This window comes from Tamandua tetradactyla, chromosome 6 (assembly GCF_023851605.1).
Source record: "Tamandua tetradactyla isolate mTamTet1 chromosome 6, mTamTet1.pri, whole genome shotgun sequence".
Classification (NCBI taxonomy): domain Eukaryota; kingdom Metazoa; phylum Chordata; class Mammalia; order Pilosa; family Myrmecophagidae; genus Tamandua; species Tamandua tetradactyla.
This window is the reverse complement of record NC_135332.1, coordinates 176,626,734-176,652,800: the sequence shown is the minus strand read 5'-3', so window position 1 is coordinate 176,652,800 and position 26,067 is coordinate 176,626,734. Positions and strand designations below refer to the sequence as shown.

General features: G+C 38.8%; 1 protein-coding gene across 5 annotated transcripts in view; it reads left to right on the top strand.

Annotated features, from left to right (window-relative positions):
* The first annotated feature begins 7,822 nt into the window (after positions 1–7,822).
* DNAAF11 (dynein axonemal assembly factor 11) overlaps positions 7,823–26,067 on the top strand; it is a 126,101-nt gene continuing 107,856 nt past the window's right edge. For 2 of the 5 annotated variants that reach the window (XM_077167688.1, XM_077167692.1), the window contains exons 1-3: positions 7,823–7,943; positions 14,228–14,395; positions 18,527–18,604. In XM_077167688.1, the coding sequence (XP_077023803.1) occupies positions 7,934–7,943; positions 14,228–14,395; positions 18,527–18,604 (256 nt within the window). In that variant the 5' untranslated portion in view covers positions 7,823–7,933. Of the gene's footprint in view, positions 7,944–14,227; positions 14,396–18,526; positions 18,605–26,067 lie in introns of those variants that run through there. The other 3 variants (XM_077167689.1, XM_077167690.1, XM_077167693.1) reach the window with 3 other exon arrangements.

The window sequence follows — 26,067 nt, the reverse complement described above, 5'->3', positions numbered from 1 at the left end:
TAGCTGTGTTTTTTAAAATCTGCACATCCATCATTGGAAAGTTCTACCTTTGAGATTTTTTTTCTAACATCAGGACTAAATTTGCCTCATTATCTTCAGGTGCCTGGCTCTGTTCAGGTCTTGTGCCACAGTAAAGAACACATCTATCAAATATCTGAAGACGACTATCCCCCTTACCTTCTCTTCTCTGGGATAACCTCATTTCCCTCCATCTTTTTTCACACGTAATAATAAAAACTGAGATGTCTCCAGCATTTACTATGTGCAAATACTTCACATATTATCTTTTATAAACGTAACTAAAATCCAGTCTGGTAGGCATTTAAAATTTTTCCCATTTTACAGATGAAGAAACTGAGGTAATGAGGCTAAGGTAATTTGATTAAGGCCACTGTGTCTGAGGCCTTCACTGTGGAATGAGGACTCCTGGTTATTTGTGGTGGTTTGAAGCTCTTATGCACCCCTCAAAAGGCCATGTTCTTTTAATTCATTCTGGTGGGTGCAGACCTATTGTGGGTGAGCATTTTAAAATATACTTTTATTGAGAAATCTTCACACACATACATTCCATACATGATGTACAATCAGTGTCTCACAATTTCATCACATAGTCGTGTATTCATCACTATGATCATGTTTTAGAAAATCTGCATCACTCCAGAAAAAGAAAGAAAAAGAAAAAAGAAAAAAACTCATATATCCCATACCCCTCGCCTCTCCCTCTCATTGACTACTAATATTTCAATCTACACAATTTATTTTTACCCTTTGCCCCCCCTATTATTTATTTATTTATTTATTTGTTTGTTTATTACTCATCTGCCCATACCCTGGATAAAAAGGAGCAACAGACACAAGGTTTTCACAATCCCACAGCCCCATTGTAAAAGTTATAACTTTATACAATCATCTTCAAGAATCAGGGCTACTGAAACACAGCTCAATGCTTTCAGGCACTTCCCTCCAGCCACTCCAATACACCATAAACTAAAAGAGGATATTTATATGGTGCATAAGAGTAACCTCCAGGATAATCTCTCAACTCCGTTTGAAATCTTTCAGCCACTGATACTTTATTTTGTCTAATTTCTCTCTTCCCCCTTTTGGTCAAGAAGACTTTCTCAACCCCTTGATGCCGGGTCCCTGCTCATCCTGGGCTCTCTATCCTATGTTGCCAGGGAGGTCATGTCTCACACAGGGAGAAGTGTACATGGGACCTTTTGATTAGGTTGTTTCAACTGAGTGTGACCCACTTCATTCAAGGTGTGTCTTAATTCCCTTACTAGAGTCCTTTACAAGAGGATAAAACACATACAGAAACTAAGAGATGGAATAAAGAGATGCTCACAGAAATAAGCCCTGGGGAAGCTAAGAAAGGATCCACAGAAAGCAGAAAGGAAACTACTGAAGCCAGAAACTGAAAGCAATGATACTCAGGAGAGAAGGACCAGCAGACAAGGCCTGCTGATTCCTTCCCATGCGACAGAAGTGTCCCAGATGCTGGCGACCTGTCTTCTGAGTTCAGGTATCATCCTCTTGATGCCTTGAGTTGGACATTTTCACAGCCTAAGTACTGTGAATTGCAGTTACTAGATCCCCATTATTCTGGATCTGGATTCAGTTTTAGCAAAGCAAAACATTACTCTTCTCTGAATAAACTCAAATAAGTAAAGGCCCTACTTTAAATACCCATTTTTGCTTTATTACACTAATAGAGATGCACAGAAGTTTGGAGAAACAAATGAAGACAATTAGTTAAAAATCATTTTAGATTTGATTTTGAGATGTGCTTTATACTTTCATGTGATTATTGGAGTGCTGATGTTTGGGGAACTTTTATCTAACAGCATGAATTCACTTCCATATAAATGGGTCAAGGATGCACTGGAGAATTATTCCATTGTCCCATTCCACCCTCTCGTCATTTTCCATTTGCAGTCTTCTTTTTTTTAACATGGGCAGGCACTGGGGATCGAACCTGGGTCCTCTGGCATGGCAGGCAAGCGTTCTTGCCTGCTGAGCCACCGTGGCCCGCCCCCACTTGCAGTGTTCTTGACGGCAGATGTCATCCCTCAGATGGACCCATACACCAAGCAGTTGTACGTCATTTTCTCACATTTTTTCCCATAGGGTTGGTACAAAGTATGCTATGTTTCCTCATCTGTTAAGTGGGGAAAATAATAAAGTACCCACTGTGCTACTCAGAGTTCTTTAGAGAAATAGAGCAAACAGGAGAGATCTGTAAAACTGAGATTTATAAAGGTGTCTCACACATGCGTGGGAATGGAAGAGTCCAAAAGCCACAGAGCAGGCTGTGAAGCTGGTGGCTCTGATGAAGGGTCTGGACAAACTTCAAGGAGAGGCTTGCTGGTTAAAGAAGCAGGGAAAGAGTCTCTGTTCTCCCTTAAAAGAGGCACACCTTAGTTCATTGATCACAGATGTAATCAGCCACAGATGCAATCAACTGACCGATGACTCAATACACCAGCCTTCAGGTTTATCAACCAGCCATGAAATATCCTTGCTGCAACGGTGAGGCCTGTGCTTGCCTGACCAGACAACTGGGCAACATCACTTGGCCAGGTTGACACCAGAATCTAACCATCACATCCAATTTTTAGGGTACCATCTATATGGGATATTATTTGCTTTGCTTTCAAAATATGAATAGACGACCCTTAATGGATGCTTTCTATATGATATATTCTCTTCTAAGGACTTGACAAGTGTTGTCCCAATTACTCTTCACAGTGCCTGGCATATAGAAAGCACTCCATAAATATTTGCTGATGCAGAAGGAAGGAAAGAAGGAAGGAAGGAAGGAAGGGAGGGAGGGAGGGAAAGAAGAAAGGGAGGAAGGAAGAAATGGAGAGAGGGAGGAAAGAGGGAGAGAGGGAGGGAGGAAGTAAATAAAGTGAAAGACTGGAAGTGCTGGCAACAAAATTGAAAATGTGGTCTATTTGTCAGAAAGTTGCAGTGAGAAAAATCTTTTTAAGGAAAATTAATGCAAAGTTCAGTGGAATTGTAACTACGGTATTGCTTGTACATCAAAAAATACTAACTCACATACAATAATGAAAATAAAAATAACTAAGCACCTTCCTAGGTCACTATCCCTGCGATTTATCCAGCACAAAAGAAGTAAGAGGACTGTTCTGCTGTTATGGGAACTTTTGCTTCTGCTGCTTACATAGACAGAATGTTGCAGCAGTTTGCCCAGGAGGCACTGACCATCTTGTTGTATTTCTAGGAGCCAAAGAAATGAGTTTATTTTGAATAATTAGTTGCATAAGCAGACAAAAACCATGACTCTTTACACTATCACATTCAATTTAAGTGAAGTGAATTTGACTTTGCTTGAAGGTGTCACCTTGTGATTTATTTCCCATTTATCGTTTTTGTCAATGAACTGTAACAATAACAGCACATTGCACACCTGGCTTCCGTGTCCTTTTGAGTCCTCTGTTAGAGACACAGTGACTCTGATTTGGGTTGAGGAAGGGTACAGCATAACCAGTCCAGCCGGGTCCACGACAGAACACAAAGTAGATACTCCCGGTTTCCCCGCTTCTCATGCAAAGCTCTTTCCCGTTGTACCGGAATGGTGTTCCAGTCTGTAAAGAGCCTAGGGAAGACCTACTATCCTAGATTTTGGAGGCAAGACCCCAAGACAAAGAACTGTGCACTGCCCGGAACTGCGGGGCGCGCTTCCTGAGCAGTCTGTTAGGCCTCTTAAAACACGGGTCCTGCGTCGGGGCTCCTGCTGACGTCTCAAGATGTGGCCCACTTCCAAGCTCTTGGAGACATTGATTGTTTGGTTCATTCATTCAGTTGCTTAACAAATATTGGGCAGCTACTGAGTGTCAAGAATTCAGAGATGACAAAAAAAAAAAAAAAAAAAAACTCCCTTCCTTCCCACAAGTAGTTATTAGTTTAGAAAGTAATGCAGTAGGTTGCACACAAAATTCTAGCTCTACTGTTTCCTAGCAATGTGATCTCACTGGGCCTTGGTTTCTTATCTGTCATATGTAGAAGATAACACTATCTCTCTTGCTAGGGTTGCTATGAGAACTGAAAGAGTTAACACTCTGAAAGCATTTGGGCAGGATTGAGAGCCAGTGCTTAAAACCATCTTAGAGATTTTATACCTTGTAGAATTTAGCTGTTTGTTCACGTGAATGAATAGAATAGAATAGAGTACCCCAAATCCACAGATAGTAATTTTCCCAGGAAAGCTTCAAAGTGCCTTTGACAACTAGAGAGTTTAAGACTAAGGTTGAGATTTGCAGAGTGAGTTGGTACGGACAGAAGCCCAGAGCCAATACATTAGACGCGTGGGTTGCAGCTGCTTCTGAGAACTTTCCAGAGTCCTGAAGTACTTCTCGCTCTCTCTTCTATCTGAGACTGTGGCTCTTTCTACTAGGTCTCACCTCTTATCTCTAGCTTAGAGTTGAGAAGTTTTAGCGGGAATTCTTCCTGATACTAGCTTCCTGACACAAGCGAAATCCTTTTCAGCCTCTCCAAACTTCTTCCTGTCAAAATGCAGAAGTTCATAGCATCACTGTTCACAATAGCCAAAAGAGGGAAGGAACCTAAGTGTCCATCCAGCAGATGAATGGTTAAACATTGAATATTATTCAATCATTAAAAAAGGATTGGAATATTGATACATGCCATAGGGATGACCCTCCAAAACATTTTGCTAATTAAACGAAATCGGACACAAAAGATTACATACTGTATGATTATTGTATGATTCCATTTATACAAAATATCCAGAATACATAAATCCACAGAAATAGAAAGCAGCTAAACTAGACTGCTGATCCTGGCATTTCATTTCCTACATTAGAACAATTAGACATCAGCACTCAGATTCTTGCATGGCCCAGCCTAAGTGAGTGCCGGTATTATCCTTTCCATTTGGAGATGCAGAGATCACTTCTGCAGGTTTGAAACAGATCTTTGATGCCAGAGCTCATACTCTTGAATCCCACACTACTTCCAATTTAAAAAGTCTGGAGTGATGAGATCCAGACTCTTGGGTAGGAGCAGTGGACATCACCTAAGTTTATATATGAGTGCTTCTGGGGCTGGCACAGTGCCTGAGGTCTAACCTTCCAGTTAGTTCAGTTGGCGTTTGTTTTAGTTTGTTAAAGCTGCTGGAATGTAATATAACAGACAAAGAACAGCTTTTAAAAAGGGAAGTTTATTAAGTTGCAAGTTTACAGTGCTAAGGCAGTGAAAATATCCAAATTAAGGTACCAGTAAGAAGTTACCTTCACTCAAGAAATCCTGATGCCATCCGGAACACCTCTGTCAGGTGGGAAGGCACATGGCAATGTCTCCTAGCTTTCTCTCCTCATTTCATAAGGCCTCCCCGGGGGCATTTTCTTTAATCTCCAAAGGTCTCTGGTTGTGTGGGCTCTGTCAGCACTGAAGTTTTTTCCCGAATGGTTCCCTCTTAAAGGACTGCATTAAGCAACCTCACCTTGAATGGGTGGAAACACATCTCCATGGAAATGACCTAAGCAAAAGTTAATACCCACAAATGGGTGGGTCACATCTCCATGGAAACCATCAAAAAGATCCTACCCAGCTATATTGAATGAGGATTAAAGAACGTGGCTTCTGGGGTACACAAGGTTTCACATCAGCACAGCATTTAAAGGTTCCATAATCTGCAATCAAATTTCTCAGGCTTGTCATTCAAGGGTCCTCTCTATGCAGGCCTCTCCACTGCCAAACTAATAGGCTTTGCCAGAACTTTCTCACTCCATTCTCTTCAGCTCTCCTGTCTCTGCCAAAGTCCATGCCCTTGTCTTGACCTACAAACCCCAACTGTAAACCATAAATGCTTATCAGGTATTTGGTGAATGAATACATTTATTTGTACTCAGAATTGCTCTGTGAATCTTCTTTTAAAATGAAGACAGAAGACACTATGAAGGTAACAAGACACTATGAAGGTAAGAAGCATGCTCTCCATCTGCTCATTGTGAGTGGAAGGCAGGAGTTTCTATCTTTTGCTTATTGCACTTTTAATTTTTTTTTGCAAATAGAGTGGGTGGAGGTAATGATTACTTTTGAATTAACAATACATTTCTTAAAACTCTTGAAAGGTACATTCCATTAAGGCACTAACATGTGCAAGTAAATGAGCTTACTGTCATCCTTCATAGTCTCAAATTGGGATAAGAAATATTGGGCAACTTTGGCGAGGGACTTGGGGCAACACAAGGGCGTAGCAGGAGACTTTAGGAGACACCGTTTCTATATTTCCAAATTAAGAACATGATGGGCAGGAAAGTTAGTGAATGAATTAACTGGTGTAGTTTCTTGAAAATTTGTGAGCAGAAAAGTCACTGGTGTTGGATGATGACTATATCAATGACAATCAACATCGATGCTGAGCCTGTCATTTGAAAAAGGTGCTTTCTATACTCAATTTATCTCATTAAAGCTTCCAATGATCTTGTGAGGTTATCACTCTTCTTAGAGATGAGAAAATTGAGACCAAGGATGTCTAAGGTCACATTGACAGTGAATGGAGTGGAGATCAAATCCAGATCCCCTGGCTATGGAGGGTGTTATATAAAACAGAGAGAAAGGTGGCAGCCATCTCCTGACTGGCCTCCAGGCTGCCCTCAGACACTTTGTACAGCACAAGATCATTAAAAAGAGGGTCAAAAAGTTCATCTGGCACTACTCAGACTCATATATCACAACATAACTGGCAGAAACCCAGAGGCATTGACAGTGGAGTGCAGAGAAGATTCAAGGGCCATATCTTGATGCTTGACACTGGTGAGGGTTTGGAGCCATATGTACCCCAGAAAAGCATGTCCTTAAGCTGAATCCATTCCTGTGGGTGTGAACCCATTGTAAGTAGGAACTTTGAATGCGGTCACTTCACGTAGGTTACTTCAATCCTGATTGACCTACTTTAATCAAGATGGAACTTAATCCTATTACAGGAGTTCCATATAAGCGAAGTGAAATTCACACACACACACACACACACACACACACACACACACACAGTGCTTTGGAGGAAGTAGAGAGAAGCTGAACATCACAGAACCCAGAGTAAAGGAAGAGGCCAGGAGAGGCCGCCATGTGCACCCACATGTGACAGAGAGGCCCAGGACCCAGGATCACCAGCTGCCAGCCTCAGACCACCACTGTTTGGGAAGAAAGCCTCCCCTTGATGACACCTTGATTTGGACTTTTTTTCCCCCAGCCTCAAAACCATGAGCTAATAAATTCCCACGGTTTAAACCAACCCATTGCATGGTATTTTCTTGAACAACTAAGGAAACTAAAATAGAATGACAAGAAAATGAAGCACATACTGCCAAGTGACTTCCGAAACTTTCCTGGTTCTCAATGGTCAGAAACTGGAAGTGTTGCCGATATGCAACAAATTTGACTGTGCTGAGATTGCTAACAACATTTCTTCTAAGATCCGCAAAGCCAGTGCGGAAAAAGCAACCCAGCTGGCCATCAGAGCCTCAATCCCAATGCCAGGCTGCGCAGTAAAGAAATGAACAGACAGCTCATTAACAAGTTTCATTTCTGTTAAATAAATACAGGGTTGGGGGGAAGTAAAACGTCCTGTGGTTCTTTGCTCAGGCTGCCCAGCTGTTTCGGGAGGGAAGCAGTTTGCGAAAGGTGAAGGGTGGTGACGTGGAAAAGTAATAGGTTCGGGCTCAGGAGGGCTTCCCCTCTGCTCTCCGCAGCCTAAAAGGTTGACGAGTGCAGCCGGCTCTTCTCCAGGAGCGCAAGAAACACGGCGCGGCCTGGCCCCGCGCGGCCGCCGTAGAGTCCCGGTTGCCATGGCTCCGGGGACGCGGGGGCGTGACTGCCGCCGCAGACCAGAGTTTTCGGGGTCCGGATCCCGCTTTCGGGGACAGCGAACCCGAGAGGCGCTATGGGCCGGAGTAAGCGCCCCCCTACCCCGTTCCTCCTCGTTGGTCGTCCTTCTAGGCGCCGTCCTCGGGCTCCCGAAACCCTCGCAGCCAGGCGCGCCCCCCTCCGCCCCTTCCCACCTGCGCCCGCCACCCGGCCGGGCCTCGCCGTCCGCCCTCTGCAGACCCGGCTGGGGAAAGGCGCCGGCGGGGTCGGGTGGGTCGGTACCGGTCAGACCCTCCGCCGACTGGGAGGGAAACCCGGCCTTTTTGAGGTTCAGGCTCCTCGTCTGTAAAATGGGAGTGAGAGAGGCCCTGGGCTGGGAGAAGAAGGCGCGGGGAAGGGCGTGGGTTTCGGTGCCTGACACGCCGGCTTCGGGCCGCTGGGGTCGGGCTTGCGGTGTGGTCGTGGCTGGGCCCTGGCCGAGCCTCAGCGGTCACTCATTCTGGAAGGCGGTGGGCGGGGCGCGTAGGGCTCGGTCCAGGCCCAGGCCCAGGGTTTACGTCAATCGGAGCTCCTACTAGCTGTGGGACTTGGAGCACCGCAGCTCACCCCCTGTGCCCTCAGCTTCCTCAACTCCAAAATGAAGGCAATAATATTGTTTTAAAGCCATAGTAAGTATTGGCAAAGGATTTCTTTAGAAATGTAGTGGGACTGTGCAAGGTGATGGGATTAAAGGTGCTTAGATTGAGTTACTCCTTATCGACAATGGTTTTGACCTTACGAAATGGCCTTTCCATATATAGTTCAACCTAATTTATCACTCATCGTAGAAGTGTTGTAACTAGTATGTTTTTACTGTGGTAAAATACATAAAACGTAAAATTTAGCTTTTTAATCTCTTAGAATGTGTGATTTAGTAGCTAAGTAACGTCACAATGTTGCACAACCATCGCTACCATCTAGTTCCAGAACTTTTTCACCAACCCAAAGGGAAACGGTATCCATTAAGCAGTCACTCCCATTTCTCCTGCCCCCAGCTCCTGGCAGCCACAAATCTCCTTTCCTTCTCTATGGATTTGACTACTCTGAAAATTCCATACAAATGGAATCATATGATATGTGACCTTTTGTGCCTGGCTTCTTTCACTTAGCATAATATTTTCAGGGTTCATCCAAGGTTAGCACGGTGTACTTCGTTCCTCTTTATGGCTGAAAGATATTCCATTGTATGAATGCACTGCATTATTTAAACCATTTACCATAAATCATGGACGTTGGTTTGTTTCCACCTTTTGGCTATTGTGAATAGGGCTGTTATGAACATTTGTGTATACGTTTTTGTGGAAATACCTGCTTTCAGTTCTTTGCAGTATATACCTAGGAGAGAATTGCTCGTTCATATGTAATTCTATGTTTAATTTTGTGAGGAACCACCAAACTGTTTTCCACAGAGGCTGCACTATTTAATTGAGTGTTCCTATTTCTCCACATCCTCTTCACATTTGATATTTTCCTCTTGTTATTTTTAAAAGTAGCTATCCTGGTGGGCGTGAAATGGTATTTCATTATGATTTTGATTTGCATTTCTCCAATGGCTGACAATATTGAGCATCATTTCATGAGCTTATTGGCCATTTGTATATCTTTAACTTTTCCCATTTAAAAAAAAAATGGGTTGTTTCCCTTTTTGTTGTTGAGTTGTATATTCAACAACATATTTATATATTCTGGATATAAAACCCTTATTAGATATGTGGGTTCCAATTATTTTCTCTCATCCTATAGATTGTCTTTTTCTTTTTTCTTTTCTTTTTTGTTTTTTGTTTTTTGCATGGGTAGGCACCGGAAATCGAACCTGGGTCTCCAGCGTTGCAAGAGAGAATTCTGCTACGGAACTACCATCGCACGGCCCTAGGTTGTCTTTTTACTTTCATAATGAAGTCCTTTGATGCACAGAAGGTTTTTGTTTGGTTGGTTTTTGGTTTTTGGTTTTTTGGGGGGTATGGGCTGCACAGAAATTTTTAATTTCAATGAGGCCCCTTTATTTTTTTTTCTTTTGTTGTTTGTGCTTTTGGTGTACAGTCTAAGAAACTGTTAGACTACCACAAGGTCCTAAAGATGCTTCCCTCTGTCTTCTGGAAGTTTTATAGTTTTGATTCTTTTATTTAGGTCTTTGATCCATTTGTATATGGTATGAGGGAGGGTCTACCTTCATCGTTTTCCATATGGATATCCAGTTTTCCCAGCTCTGCTTATTGAAGAGACTGTTCTTTCTCAATTGAGTGGTCTTGGCTGCCTTGTCAAAAATCAGTTGGCTTGTAGATGTGAGGGTTTATAGCTGAGCTCTCAATTCGATTCCATTGCTTTATAGGGGTTTGTCCTTCTGCCAGTATCATGCTCTTTTGATTACTGTGGTTTTGTAATAAGTTTTAAAATCAACAAGTGTGAGTCCTTCAACTTTGTTCTTTCTTTTCAAGATAACTTTTGCTTTTCCTTTCATATACATTTGATGATTGGATTTTTCATTTCTGCCAAGAAGGCTGTTGGAATTTTGACTGGTACTGCATTGAATCTGTAAATCGCCTTGGGTAGAATTTGGGTAGAATTGACATCTTAATACTTAGTGATACAATCATGAGCAAAGAATGAATGCCTTTCCATTTTATTTAGGTCTCCCTTGATTTCTTTTAGCAATATTTTGTGTATAAGTCCTTATAGCCTTGGTTAAATTTATCCTAGATATTTGGTACTTTTCGTTGCTTTTGTAAGTGGATTTTTTTCTTGATTTCGTTTTCAAATTGTTCATTACTATGTATAGAAACATTACTGACTTTTGCATGTTAATCTTGTACCTGGCCACTTTGCTGAATTCGTTTATTAGTTTTAGTAGCTTTGTTGGGAATTTTTCAGGATTTTGTCTATATAAGATCATGTCGTCTGCAAATAGTGAAAGTTTTACTTTTTTCTTTCCAATTTGAATGCCTTTTCTTTTTCTTGCCTAACTGCTCTGGCTAAAACTTCCAGTACAATGTTGAATAACGTTGGTGACAATGGCATCCTTGTCTTGTTCCTGATCTTAGAGGGAAACTTCCAGTTTTTCACCATGGAGTATGATGTGAGCTGTGGGTTTTCATATATGCTTTATATCGTGTTGAAGAAATTTCTTTGTATCCTTAGTTTTCTGAGTGCTTTTATCAAGAAGTGGTATTGGATTTTGTTATGCCTTTTCTGTACCAATTGAGATGATCATCTGTTTTTTGTCTTTTGTTCTATTAATGCATTACATTAATTATTTTTCTTTTATTGAAACACCCTTGTATACATGGATAAATCCCACTTGATCTTAGTGTATAATTATTTTAATGTGCTGTTGAATTTGGTTTGCTAGTATTTTGTTGAGGATTTTTGCATCTATATTCTAATAAGAGATGTTCTTCTGAAATTTTTTTTTTTACTTATGGTATCTTTATCTGGCTATGGTATTAGGGTGAAGTTGGCCTCATAGAATGATTTAGAAGGTGTTCCCTCCTCTTCAATTTTTGGAAAGTTTGAGCAGGATTTGTGTTAATTCTTCTTGGAATGTTTGCTAAAGCCCAGTGAAACCTGTGGTCCTGGGCTTTTCTGTGTGGGGAGGTTTTTGGTTATGGTTTTGGTCTCTTTATTTGTTATTGGTCTATTGAGATTTTCTATTTCTTCTTGAGTCAATGTAGGTAGTTTGTTTCTAAGAATTTATTCATTTCATCTAGGATTTCTAATTTGTTGGTGTTCTAGTTTGCTACCTGCCAGAATGCAATATGCCAGAAATGAAACAGCTTTTAAAAAGGGAAATTTACTAAGTTGCACATTTACAGTTCTAAAGCTGTGGAAAATGCCCAAATTAAAGCAAGGATATAGAAATGTCCAGTCTAAGGAATCCAGGGAAAGATACTGATACATCAAGATAAAGATATATCAAGGAGGCTGATGAAGTTCAGGATTCCTCTCTGAACTGGAAAGCCTCATGGTGAAGGTGGTGATGTCTGTTAGCTTTCTCTCTAGGCTTCTTATTTCATGAAGCTCTCCCAGGAGCGTTTTCCTTCTTTTCTAAAGGTCTCTGGCTGCATGAGCTCTCATGATTCTTGTGGCTTTCTCCAGCTGTCTCCAAAATATTTCCTCTTTTAAAGGATTCCAATAAACTAATCAAGTCTCACCTGGAATGGGTAAAGTCACAACTCTGTGAAAGCCATCTAGTCAAAAGTTACCAGCCACAATTGGTGTACAGTTGTTCATAGTATCCTCTTATAATCCTTTTTGATAAAATTGCTGTGGGATTGGTAGTATTGTCCACCCTTTCATTTTTTATTTTATTTTAATTTAATTTATTTTTATTGTAGTTATTTGTATCCTCTCTCTTTTTTCTTTGTCAGTCTGGCTAAAAGTTTGTTGATTTTATTTATCTTTTCAAAGGACCAAATTTTGGTTTCAGTGATTTTGGCTATTGATTTTTTTTTTTTTTTCACATGGGCAGGCATCAGGAATCGAACCCAGGTCTCCGGCATGGCAGGTGAAAACTATGCCTGCTGAGCCACCATGGCACGCCCTCTCTCTATTGATTTTTAATTCTCTATTTCATTTATCTCTGCTCTAACCTTTGTAATTTCTTTTTCTCTACTCACTTTGGGTTTACTTTGCTCTTTTCTTTTTAGATACTCTTGTTGTGGGATTAGGCCTCTGATTTGAGATTTTCCTCTATTTTAATGAGCACACTCAGAGCTGTAGATTTCCCTCTCAGCACTCTCTTTAATACATTCAATAAGTTTTGATATGCTGTGTGTTTTTATTTTCATTCACCTCAAGATGTTTCCTGATTTCCCTTGTGATTTCTTCTTTGATGCATTGGTTGTTTAAAAGTGTGTTTTTAAATTTCCACATATTTGTGAATTTTCCATTTCTCCCTATTACTGATTTCTAGCTTTATTCCATTGTGATTAGAGAAGATACATGGTATAATTTCAATATTTCAGAATTTATTGAGACTTGTTTTTTGGTACAACTTGTGGTCTATCCTGAGAAATGACCCACGTGCATTTGTGAAGAGTGTGTGCTCTGCTGCTGTTGGGTGAAGTGTTATATGTGTGTCTGCTAGGTCTAGTTGGTTTATAGTATCATTTAAGTCTTTTATTTCCGTTTTGATCTTCGGTCTAGATGTTCTAGCCATTATTGAAAGTGGTGTACTGTGATTCCTTCCAATAATGTAGAACCACCTAGTTCTCCCTTCAGATCTTTCGGTACAGCCTGGTGCCAGACCATGTGCTCTTCACCTCTCTACTGCCCTGCCTCAAAATGTGAATAAATAAGAGCATGGAAAGATTGCTTAGGCTTCCTAAATGCATAGGCTCCTCTAGTTGAGACTAGAGTTCTTCATAGCACCTTCCTCTGCCCCAACTCTATGCCACATCCTGAAAAGTGGAATTTGCCTTTCATAAAAATGCCAAAACGCGTATGGATGTAACATTTGTGTGTGTTTAACTGAATCCTCTGCTGCTACCAGTAGTAAGAAATGGGGTTGCTTGACAGGTCTTTGGAGGAAAGACAAGGGAAATACCACTCCAAGCACCAGGTTTCTCCATTGTCATCACCTGTTTGATTCCAGCTGGTCTTGTGAAGATGACCCATGATCTTGTTCTCAGCTCCAAGTGAGGACCAGGGTATTGTCTCTAGACTCTTGGCCCACCTGTATTGTGTGTTTCCACCATTTATCCTTTGATAAAGGAATCAGGCCAGCCCATTGGTACCCATCGTTCCTGTCAGAGGAGCAGTGATCCTGTTCCTACACTTCGTACGTGCAGGTTCCGGAAACAGAACAAGATTAAATTGCCAAATCAGCAGCATTTGTTTTCTTTCTCTTTGGCGTTAGTTAAATTCAGAAATATTGGTTGAATAAATTAATGAATGAACCTCCCTTAATAGACTGATGGGAGATGCTTTCCTATTCTGCTCTCTATCAACTCGACTGTACCTCTGAGTAGAAGTTGCTGTGTGTTTGGATCTTTAGAGGCTCCCCTCCGATTTGCACCACAACATTTCGTATCAGCATTCTTAAATTCATTAACTATCAACTCTGCCTCCATCCATACGGTGAAATGTATGTAAACTCTGCATGTACAAACATGAACAAATAAGACTTGACTTTAAGGTGTCATTGTGACTCCTCTAACTCAGATCATGGTATTACAAAAACTCCAGCAGGAGTTTTTTCCATTGTCTTTTCTTTTGAAAATCACCTGGGAGTAGGGAATTGACATTGAACTGCACAGGAAAACCAGTGCATTAGTAATGTAATAACCTGATGAACAATGAGACAGAAGTGGAATATGCAACCATTTTCTTTCAGTCACAGAAGATCTCATTAGACGAAATGCTGAGCACAATGACTGTATAATTTTCTCCCTGGAGGAACTCTCCTTGCATCAGCAAGAAATAGAAAGACTAGAACATATTGACAAATGGTGCCGGGATTTAAAAATCCTCTACCTTCAAAATAATCTAATTGGAAAAATCGGTAAGTTTTTAGAACCTTTTCCTCATAACTTCTATAATAGTTTGAATGGGAGAACTTCAGGAAATGAAATGTTATTATCACAGTAAGGTAACTGAAATACAGTTACACGAGAAAATAGGTGTAGCTATGTCTCAGCAGTTGTGAATGAAACATTTCCCTGAACGTTTTTTTGGGCAGTTTAGTCTCCTTGCCCACAGGGTTTTCCATCAAGGAGTTGGGAGGAGCAACTAGTTAAAAGTGGGGAGCTCATTATTTGACCTGATCAATTTGCAGCCTGATTTTAAAGGACGTTTGATCAAGGAGGAGGCTATAATCCAGCATTGCTCTTATGGTTTTTACACCACTCAGCCAAGCGGCAAGGATTATGTGGGAGTTGAACTGGTTCTTGCCAGGTTGCCAGAGATTGTGATAGCTAGTCCTGCCCCATTTATTGTGAATGTGTGTGTGTGCCAGGCACTGTAGTCAGTTTTCGGTACTGAGGGAGCCCCAGAATTTACATCCGGCTTCTTGCTCAAGTTTAGAATTATTGAGTGGTGAATACAGGAGACCGGTGGATGAAGATCATGATATCAGCGTTATAAGTCGTAAGACTTTCTGGGGAATGTGGCTTAAGCTTTGCAGACCCACGGCTTCCTGATCCTGCTTCCCATGATGAAACCTACCCACCCAGCTACATGTTGAACTCCACAGCCACAGGCCTCTGGGACCCCGGTGGGCCCCTTGCTTTGTGCCCTCTGGGTGGTTGAGACCTGTGCTCTGTGCTGGCGGGAAGACCCCAGAGAGCCAGGAGAAGGTGAGTCTGAACTTGCCCAGTTCTTTCCCCCAATACCCAATAGGTAAGCTGGTCCTCCTGCCCTGGGGAAGAGTGAGCTAGAGGGCAGAGAGAAGGGAAGCCTGTGGGGTCACTCTAACCAAGGTTCTCTCACATGGAAGCAGGAGGAGTGAGACATGAGTTCATCCCATAATCAGAAAAGTGACAGTCTCATTTAATAGTAAATGAGACTGTAAACATTGGGCAGACCTGGGTCTGAACCCTGCCTCTGCCACTTATAAGCTGTGTGACATCTGTCATGTCAGTTAACTTGCCTTAGCTTCTCCATCTGTAAAGGAGAGATAATAACACTTAAGGTAGAAGAATGGAATGAAATGATGGGCTTAGCATTATGCATTGGCATGAAGTAGAGTGCTTCCTAATGATAGCTGTCAGTGATAATGTAGCTATTACTGTCCTTTATTCCTAGGGTGACCTGGGCTAGTCAAATGAAGACTGGAATAGAAGGGAGAACACAACAGAGTTGGGGGAAAGAGATGGAGCTGAGGGTTGATGAGAGAGAAAGAATTTCAATACCTATGGTTTCCAGCACTGGAACCCATAGGCCAACTTTTAAGATAATATTTTAATTTTCCATGGTGATGTACAGTGGTCTCTGCAGGGGACATTTGGCAATGTCTAGAGACATTTTTGGTTGTCACAAGTGTGTGTGTGTGTGCTACTGGCATCTAGTGGGTAGAGGCCGGGGCTGCTGCCATACCTTCTGGATGCACAGGACGACCCTCCCCAGCAAAGAATTACCCAGCCCAAAATCCACTAGTGCCAAGGCTGAGAAATCCCGCTGGTGTGGGTACTCTTTTCATAATGAAAATTGGCTCTAAGATTATTAAAAGCCTAGAATTTTCGTCACTTTTTGAAGATTTACTAAAATCTCTCTATTTCTTTAGATAATTATTTTTGGCATCTTTTACTTTAACGGAAATTAGAAACCCTGGCACATTGTTCAATTAAAAAAAGGCTGTTATAGAAAACCATAATCTTTTATGCACGAGGACATGAAAGAATGCTCCTAATTGTACAGATCTAAAAGAGTTCCTGAAATTTTAATCCCCACAGCTGGGTCCATCACAATTACTAATTAGCAGCATAGTATTTCAGGCCTTTACAGAGTTGTGAGAAAGCTTGAATTTTTGCTTCCAAAGTATTCTTAAATTAAACACTCTTTTAAATTCTAATAATGGGATTTTTCAGTGCTACTCCACCCACAGACATGTAGGCACTTATTTAGCAAGAAAAACAATTTCTCTAGGAGTCAGACTTGTTCTTTGCCATTAAGGAAAAGGTTTGAAAAGCAACTGCCTTTCCTAAAACCCTGTTCCTCTTTGGGAGATACGCATGGGCTGGGAGGCAGGCTGTCTTTACTGGTGATCCATTGAGAGTCGACAGCCAGCTGGGTCCTGTTAAAGTACAGCTTCTGGGCCGCACCCAAGACCTGTTGATTTGCAACCTCCCAGAGTAGGCTGTGATAAATCCACGTTTTTAACAGCTCATGCCTGGGAGAGGCTGAGTGCCAAGAGCTTCTTGAACTGAGGAAGGGATTTGGTCTTAACAGGTTGGTAGGTCTGGTCGTGATGGTCAGTGAGAACTGCTTCCAGGCTGGTTTGGGCTAGGACATTCAGGCTGCCTTCCTGCTGCCAAGGGGTGCTACATGTATTTACTATATGGCCTTTTTTTTCCTGTGACCAATTTTGCCCCCATCATTCTTGAGGAGTAAATTTAGGAAATCCTTCCAGAACAGATCTTTATCTTTTTCTACCAGATGACTCTCTTAGCATTTAGAGGGCTATACATATAACAAAGCTAAGGGAGGGAAATTCTATTTCAAATAGATATTTTATTGTGGGTTGAGCATTTTAACAGTGATAACTTTAAATATTCTTGTTAAAGATGCAGACTAGAAACTCTGTTGTAATTCTTGGCACATGGAGGCCTCCGAATCTGTTACTGTTGAATGCTCAGATATTGCAGAGATAACTTTTTGTAAACATTAGTATTACTTAGAAGAATAATTTAATTGCTGAGAGAAACTTTAGTAATAATTTATTCTAAAATCTCATTTTAAAAAATGAGCAGACAAGCTCAGAGAAGTAAACTGTTTTTCTCAGGTCTATAGGAGCACATTTACAATGTGTAAATTTAAAAAACATGTTGATGGCTGGAAATCATCACACTTGATCTTCATAGTATCCTTGAGAAATGGGCAGAGTAGGTATTATTGAAGGTCGGATACCCCAAATATACCTTCATGCATGTACATCATTGTGAAAAATGCTGTTTTATTTCTTAAGATGAAGTGTGATGATTTAATGCCAAGGCTCTGGAGTTAAATTTCCTGGTTCTGCCACTTAACACTGAGCAAGTGGATGAATTCTCTCTACCTTGATAATTTCATTTATAAAAGAAAGACAGTGACCATTTCTACCTCGTGGGGTTATTATGAGAATTAAATGAGATGGTACCTACAGGATGTTTAGAATGTTGCACGGCGGAGAAGAAGCATGCAGCCACATTAGCTACTAGGCCCCATCCGATAATGGTTTCTTGGCTTGTTTATGCTGGTTGTTTTACCTATATGGGCCATCATACTTTTTAAAGATGATAGTCCTTTATCAGAATGATTTTAGTTGCAGGTAGTGAAAAATCCAACCCATGGAGGCGTAAGAGTAAGGACGTCTGTTATTGTGCTCATATTTAAGTCCAGAGGTCAGGTCAGCTTCAGGGTTGGCTGATTCCTTCCCTCTGCTCCACTAGCCACAGTGTGGGCTTCATTGTAAAGCTGGTTCCCCTCAAGGTTGCAAGATGCCTGTCAGTACAAATGGGGTAATACTTGCTTCTTTTTTAACACCCAGCAGGAAAAAATGAAAGAAAATCCTCAAACATGGAATATGGTTCTTTCTGTTTCACCTGGTTGGGAGTACTTGGTGTGCAGGCCCTTTCCTTGCCAGTCAAACGCCATGGCTGCTTGGTTTCGGTGTGGATTCCTGAGCCATCACTCGTGAGGGAGATGGGATTGCCACACATGGGCCCTGCTGGTCAGGCCTAACCCCAGGCATCATGGCTGCGTGGAGACATGAGCCAAACTGGGTTTTCTTGGGAAGAGTAGAGGAAGGAATGGATGCTGCGTAGGCAATCAGTAATGTCTAATGTACAGGTTACTTGACAGATTTGATTTAAGCAACATAGTTTTGATAACCATTATAATGATCCTTAGATTATCTTTATAATTTTCACAATAGACTGATTATGTAAAGTGTCTTTTAATTTGAAGGTTAATTAATTACGTTATCTATATATTTCAGAAAATGTTAGCAAACTCAAGAAGCTTGAGTATTTGAATTTAGCTTTGAACAACATTGAAAAAATTGAAAATTTGGAAGGTAAGAATTTAAAAATATTTTTTGTGAGATAAAGTTGGAATTTAAAGTCAGGTATAAACAGTATTACTTAATCAGTAGGGATATTTTTCCAATTAACACTTTTACATGTCATATTAATACTTATTTTAAAAATTCATACAATAAGTAGATAAATAGATTCAAAAAAAAAAAGAAAGTTCACTTCACCTCTTCTTAACCCAGACTCCTTCCCAGAGGTAGCTGATGTAAACAATTTGGTTTATAGAATGTGGTTTTGCTTTGTATCAGTGGGTTCATATTATGAATATTGTTAGGAAGGTTAATTTCTTCGCTGAAGAAATGTATCTTGGAGATCTTTTCCGTGATAATTTTTTTATTTACCTTGATATTTTGATATTCAGGAATTTAGGGGTGGGGACTGTATAATGGAATGGTTGTAGACTGATTTATCTAACCATTTTTCTGCAAATGGACATTTGTGCGTGATTAAATGTCCTTTCTTTTCTCAAAAAGTTTCTTATTTGAAATATTAGACCTTTACAATTTTTATTGAGCTATAATCTACATACCATAACATCTAACCTTTTAATGTATACAAATCAGTGGTTTTTTACTATATTCATAGGTTGTACAAACATCACCAATATTGAATTCCAGAACATTTGCATTGCTCCCCAAATAAACCCCACACACATTATTTTAAACTCCCAGTTGTTCCTCCCCCAACCCCCTAGCAACCACTAATCTCCTTCTGAATTTGCCCATTTTGAACATTTAATATAAATGGAGTCATTGGATAGGTAGCCTTTGTGTTTGGCTTCTTTCACTGGCATAATATTTACAAGGTTTATCCAACTTGTAGCGTGTGTTTGTACCTCATTTGTTTTTATGGCTGAATAATATTCCCTTGTATGGATATGCCACATCCTGTTTATCCATTTGTTGGTTGGATTATTTCTGCCCTTTTGGCTATTGTGAATAATGCTGCTATGAACAATTATGCACATGTTTTTGTATGAACATATGTTTTCAGTTCATTTGGGTATATAACTAGGAAAGGGATCACTGGGTCATGTAGTAATGTTTAACTTACTGAGGAATTGCCAAAATGTTTTCCAAAGCACTGTACCATTTCACACTCCCACAATGCATGAGGCCTTAATTTGTCCCATATCCTCTATAAACTTGTTGTCATTTTTTACTTATTGTAGCCATCTTAATGGGTGTGAAATAGTATTTAATTGTGGTTTTGATTTGCATTTCCCTAATGACTAGTGATTTCAAGCATTTTTTTCATGTGCTAATTGGCAATTTCTATATCTTGTTTGTAGAAATATTTATTCAAATCCTTGCCCATTTTTAAATTGGGATATTTGTCTTTTTATTGTTGAGTTGTAAGAATTGTTTGTATAATCTAGATACTCAGCCCTGATTATATATATGAACTGTAAATATATACCATGAGTTGTATTTTTACTTTTTTCATGATGTTTTTCACAGCACAGTAATTTTTAATTTCAATTTTCTATTTTGTTGTTTTTCATGCTTTTGGTGTCATTTAGGAATCCACTACCAAATTTGTTATGAAGATTTACCCTTATATCTTCTTCTAAGAGTTTTATGGTTTTATTTCTTATGCTTAGGTCACTGACCCATTTTGAATTATATTTTTGTGCATATGGTATGAGATAGGGGTCCAGATTCATTCCTTTGCCTATGAATATTCAGTTGTGCCAGCACTGTTTGTTGAAAAGACTATTTTTCCCCATTGAATGGTCTTGGCACCCTTGTAGAAAATTAATTGATCATAGATATATACATTTATTTGGGTAATCTCAAGTCTATTCCATCAGTCTATATGCCTATCTCTATGCTAGTGCAACATAGTCTTTGTTATAATTTTGCAGTTAGTTTTGAAATCAGGAAGTGTCAGTTCTCCAACTTTGTTCTTTTGCAAAATTGTTTTGGATCTCCTGAGCCCCTTCCATTTCCATTTAAATTTTAGGATCAGTTTATCTATTTTTGCAAAAAAAAGAAAAAAGCAGTTGGAATTTTGATAGAGATTACACTGAAACATGTAGATTGCTTTAGGTAGTATTTCCACATTAACAAACATTAAGTCGTCCAATCCATGAACACAAGATGTCTTTCCATTTATTTAGGACTTTAATTTCTTTCAACAATGTCTTGTAGTTTTCAGTGTACAGGTCTTGCACTTCTTTGATTAAATTTATTCCTAAGTATTTTATTCCTTTTGATGCTATTAGAATGCAATTATTTTCTCAATTTCATTTCAGATTTTCCAATGCTTGTGTATAGAAATAAACCTGGTCTTTGATATTGATTCTGTATCCTTCAACTTGCTGAACTTGAACATACCTCTAATAGTGTGTGTGTGTGTGTGTGCGTATGTATTCTTTAGGATTTTCTACATATAAGATCATGCATTCTGCAAATAGATAATTTACCTTACCTATCTGGATGCTTTTGTTTCATTTTCTTGTCTAATTGCTCTGGCTACAACAGCAAGGAGAATGTTGAATAGAAGTGGTAAAAGTGGACAGAGTTGTCTGGTTTCTGATTTTATGGGGAAAGCATGTAGTCTTTCATTGTTAAGTATGACGCTAGCTGAGGGTTTTTAATAGATATCTTTTATCAGGTTGAGGAGGTTCCCTTCTATTCCTAGTTCATTGAATTGTTTTATCATGAAAGGAGGTTGAATTTATTGATAAAATTTTTGTATATCTTTTGAGATTGTGTTTTTTCCCTTATTCTGTTAACATGTATATTACAGTATTTGATTTTTATATATTAGACCAATCTTGCATTCCTGGGATAAATCCCACTTGTAATGGCATATGGTCTTTTTTATATGCTGTTGGATTTGTTTTGCTAGTGTTTGTTGAGTTTTGACTGGAAAATTTTGTAGATTAGTTTTCAAGGAATTGATGTAGCTTTCCTATGCCTTTATCTGGTTTGGCTGTCAGGGTAATACCAACCTCATAGAATGAGTTGGGAAGTGTTACATCTTCTATTTTTTTGGAAGACTTTGTGAAAGATTGATGCTAATTCTTCTTTAAATATTTGGTAAAATTCACCAGTGAAGCCATTTGGTCCTGAGCTTTTCTTTGTGGAAAGATTTTTTATTATGAATTCGATCTCTACTTGGTATAGGTCTATTCAGATTTCCTATTTCTTCTTGAGTCAGTTTTGGTAGTTTGTGTCTTTCTAGGAACTTGCTCATTTCATCTAGGTTACCTAATTTGTTGACATAAAATTGACCTTAGCATTCTCTTATAATCCCTTTTAATTACCTAATTCAGTAGTAATGCCCTCTCCTTTAGTCCTGATTTTAATAATTTGAGTCTTCTCTTTTATTCTTGGTTAGTCTGGCTTAAGGTTTGTTAATTTTGTTGATCTTTTCAAAGGACCAATTTTTGTGTTTTGTTGATTTTCTCTTTTTCTATTTTATTTATTTCACCTTTAATCTTTATTTTCTTTTGTTTGCTTTGTGTTGTTTGTTCTTTTTTATATAATTTCTTAAGGTAGAACATTAGGTTCTTCATTTGAAATTTTTCTCCTTTTTTTTAAGAATTGGCATTTACAAATATAAATTTCCCTCTGAGTACTGCTTTTTAAAAATCCCCATAAGTTTGGTATTTTTTTTTTTATTATTATTTTTTTTTATTATTTTTTTTATTAACGGAAAGAAAAAAAAAAGAAATTAACACAACATTTAGAAATCATACCATTCTACATATGCACTCAGTAATTCTTAACATCATCACATAGATGCATGATCATTGTTTCTTAGTATATTTGCATCGGTTTAGAGGAACTAGCAACACAACAGAAAAAGATATAAAATGTTAATATAAAGAAAAGAAATAAAAGTAGTAGTAATAGTAAAAAACAACAACAACAAACAAACCAACAAGCAAACAAAAACAAAAAAAAACCCTATAGCTCAGATGCAGCTTCATTCAGTATTTTAACATGATTACTTTACAATTAGGTATTATTGTGCTGTCCATTTTTGAGTTTTTGTATCTAGTCCTGTTGCACAGTCTGTATCCCTTCAGCTTCAATTACCCATTGTCTTACCCTGTTTCTAACTCCTGCTGAACTCTGTTACCAATGACATATTTCAAGTTTATTCTCGAATGTCCGTTCACATCAGTGGGACCATACAGTATTTGTCCTTTAGTTTTTGGCTGGATTCACTCAGCATAATATTCTCTAGGTCCATCCATGTTATTACATGGTTCATAAGTTTATCTTGTCTTAAAGCTGCATAATATTCCATCGTATGTATATACCACAGTTTGTTTAGCCACTCTTCTGTTGATGGAGATTTTGGCTGTTTCCATCTCTTTGCAATTGTAAATAACGCTGCTATAAACATTGGTGTGCAAATGTCCGTTTGTGTCTTTGCCCTTAAGTCCTTTGAGTAGATACCTAGCAATGGTATTGCTGGGTCGTATGGCAATTCTATATTCAGCTTTTTGAGGAACCGCCAAACTGCCTTCCACAGTGGTTGCACCCTTTGACATTCCCACCAACAGTGGATAAGTGTGCCTCTTTCTCCGCATCCTCTCCAGCACTTGTCATTTTCTGTTTTGTTGATAATGGCCATTCTGGTGGGTGTGAGATGATATCTCATTGTGGTTTTGATTTGCATTTCTCTAATGGCCAGGGACATTGAGCATCTCTTCATGTGCCTCTTGGCCATCCGTATTTCTTCTTCTGGTAGGTGTCTGTTTAAGTCTTTTTCCCGGTATGTTGTTTTTTATTCTCACTCATCTTAAAGTATTTTCTAATTTTCCTTGTGGTTTATTCTTTGAATCATTGGTTATATAAGAATGTATGTTTAATTTCTACATGTTTGTGAATTTCCCAAATTTCCTTCTGTTCTTGATGTCTAGTGTCATTCCATTGTGTTCTGAGAAGATCCTTTATAGGATACCAATGTTTTTAATGTTTATTGAGACTTGTTTTGTGAGCCACGATATCAACTATACTGGAAAATATTCCATGCGCATTCAATATTGTTGGGTGGAGTGTGTTATTGATGTTTGTTAGGTCTAATTGATGTATAGTGTATTCAAATTTTCTATTTCCTTGCTGATCTACTGTCTAGTTGTTTTGCTGTTTATTGAAAGATGGGTATTGAAGTTTCTAAGTGTTATTGTTAAAGTGTCTATTTCTTTCTTCAATTCTGCCAGTTTTTGTTTCATGTATTTTGGAACTCTGTTGTTAGGTATATGTATATTTATTATAGTCTCATCTTCTTGATGGCTTTTTGTTATTACAAAATGTCCTTTTTTTGTCTCTAGTAACAATTTTAGTCTAAAGACTAGATAGTCTGATACTAGTTTAGACTACAGCTCTCTCTTGTTTACTGTTTGCATAGTATACATTTTCTATCTTTTTACTTTCCAAGTATTTGTGTCTTTTAATTGAAAGTGTGTTTTTTCCTAAACAAAACATAGTTGGATTGTGTTTTAAATCCTTTTGCTATTTTCTGCCTTTTAATTGGGGAGTCAATCTTACATGATTTAATTACTGATAAGGTAAGTTTTTTGCCTGCTGTTTTGCTATTAGTTTTTCTGTTGTTTTCATGTCTCTAGTTTTCTGTTCTTCCTTCTCTCTTGTTAAAGATATATTTTCTGGTGTACCATTTTAATTCCTATTTTTCTTTTACTCTATTTTTTTTCTTATTGATTGCCTAGGGATAATAATTACCATCCTACTATCTAGTTTGGATTAATACCAACTTAATTTTAATCACAAACAAAATATTGCTCCTTGATAGCTCTGCTCCCCCCATTTGCTGTGATGTCCACAAATTACTGATTTATTGATTTTTTACCCATTAACATAGATTACTTATTGCTTTAATCATCTCTTAAATCAGTTAAGAGAATAACAACAATTACAAACAAAAAGTACATTTATATGGGCTTTACTTACCCAGTGTTTCTTAACATATCTCATAATGTTTTTTTGAAAACTGGGCATTTAGAATGGCATCTGTGGCAACTCTGGAAATCACCTTCTGTCATCTTCCTGGGGTCATGTGTAGTTGCTGCTTGTTGTCATTGTTCTCTGCTTGTTCACTGGCTTATCCGAATTGATTCTGGTAAGTGTGTGTTCTTAGTCTTGTGTTGCCATGATTGTTTCTTCTTGGTTGCCTAATGGTTAGACAGAGGTTTCATTAGAGACCTGAAAGAAGTAAATTTCCCAGTCTTTGCTCAGAGGCTCTGTGTGAGTGTGGGGCACTCTTTCCACACTCAGCCACAGTTTATAGTTGTGGCTTAGCCTTCATTTCCTTCTGCAGAGCTGCAAGGTCAGCCAAATGTGAGCACTCTAGGGCTTTCTCAGGTCTCTCCTGAACATACACACATCCCTACACAGGCCTGTGACCTTCTAGCTTCCTAGAAACATGTAGGAGTTTTCCAAAGCCTCTCTGTAGATTTCGTTACTCAGAATTTCCTCTAAGCTTTTTGGTTAGCCTATCATTGTCCCAACTGTTATCCATCACTACAGGCAGCTGAGAAGTTAAAATCCATGCTGAAATTGTATTCAGCGTATGTGCTCACTCCTACAAAATAAGGAGGTGGTTTTCAGCCTGGAGTCAGCCTTGTAAATTGGGTCTTCCAGGGAATCACCACCAAACAGGAGAACTGATAATTTTTTAGAAAGGAGACTTTTAAAGAGCTCTAGTTCCATTCTTTTGCATCTAGTGGCTTCCCAGCTACACTGGGAATGCTGGCTATTATTTTTCAAAGCTACTGCTGAGCTAGAAAGCAGAGATAGGACAAGGACAAATTGAAAAATCACTAAGCTTGCTGTTACTACAATAGTCTACATTTTTTTTTCTTGAATAAATGATCATAAGATTGCTGCAAGCCTTTTTAAAATTCTTGAGTCCTGAAAAAGCTGATTCTGACCAATTTTTGGCCAGGTTTTTTGTTGCTTTTATGAATGAAGGTGTGAATTTTCAAAGGTCCTTACTTTACCATTTTCTCTAATCTCACTTTGAACTATTTACATTTAATGAGATTATTACTTATAATGTGACATGATTAGTTTCTTCTACTTGTCCTGTCTTGCTATAGTTTCTTTGTCCCATCTGTTCTTTGTTTCCTTTTAACTTTTTTATCTGCTCTATTTTGCATTAACTGAATATTTTTATGATTTCATTTTATCTCTTCTCTTGTCTTTTTAGCTGTATCTCTTTACCTTGTTATTTAATTTTAGTGTTTTTTTTTTAGGGTTTATAATGTACATTTTTACCTTATCACCAGGTGCTCCTCATTTCTTTATGTCGATTAATGTTACCCTCTGGTATTATTTTCTTCTGTGTGAAGGACTTACATTAACATTTCTAAAAATGCTCATCTGCTGGTAATGAATTCTTTCAGCTTTTAAGTATCTGAAGAAGTCTTTATTTCATCTTCATTTCTGAAAGATATTTTTTT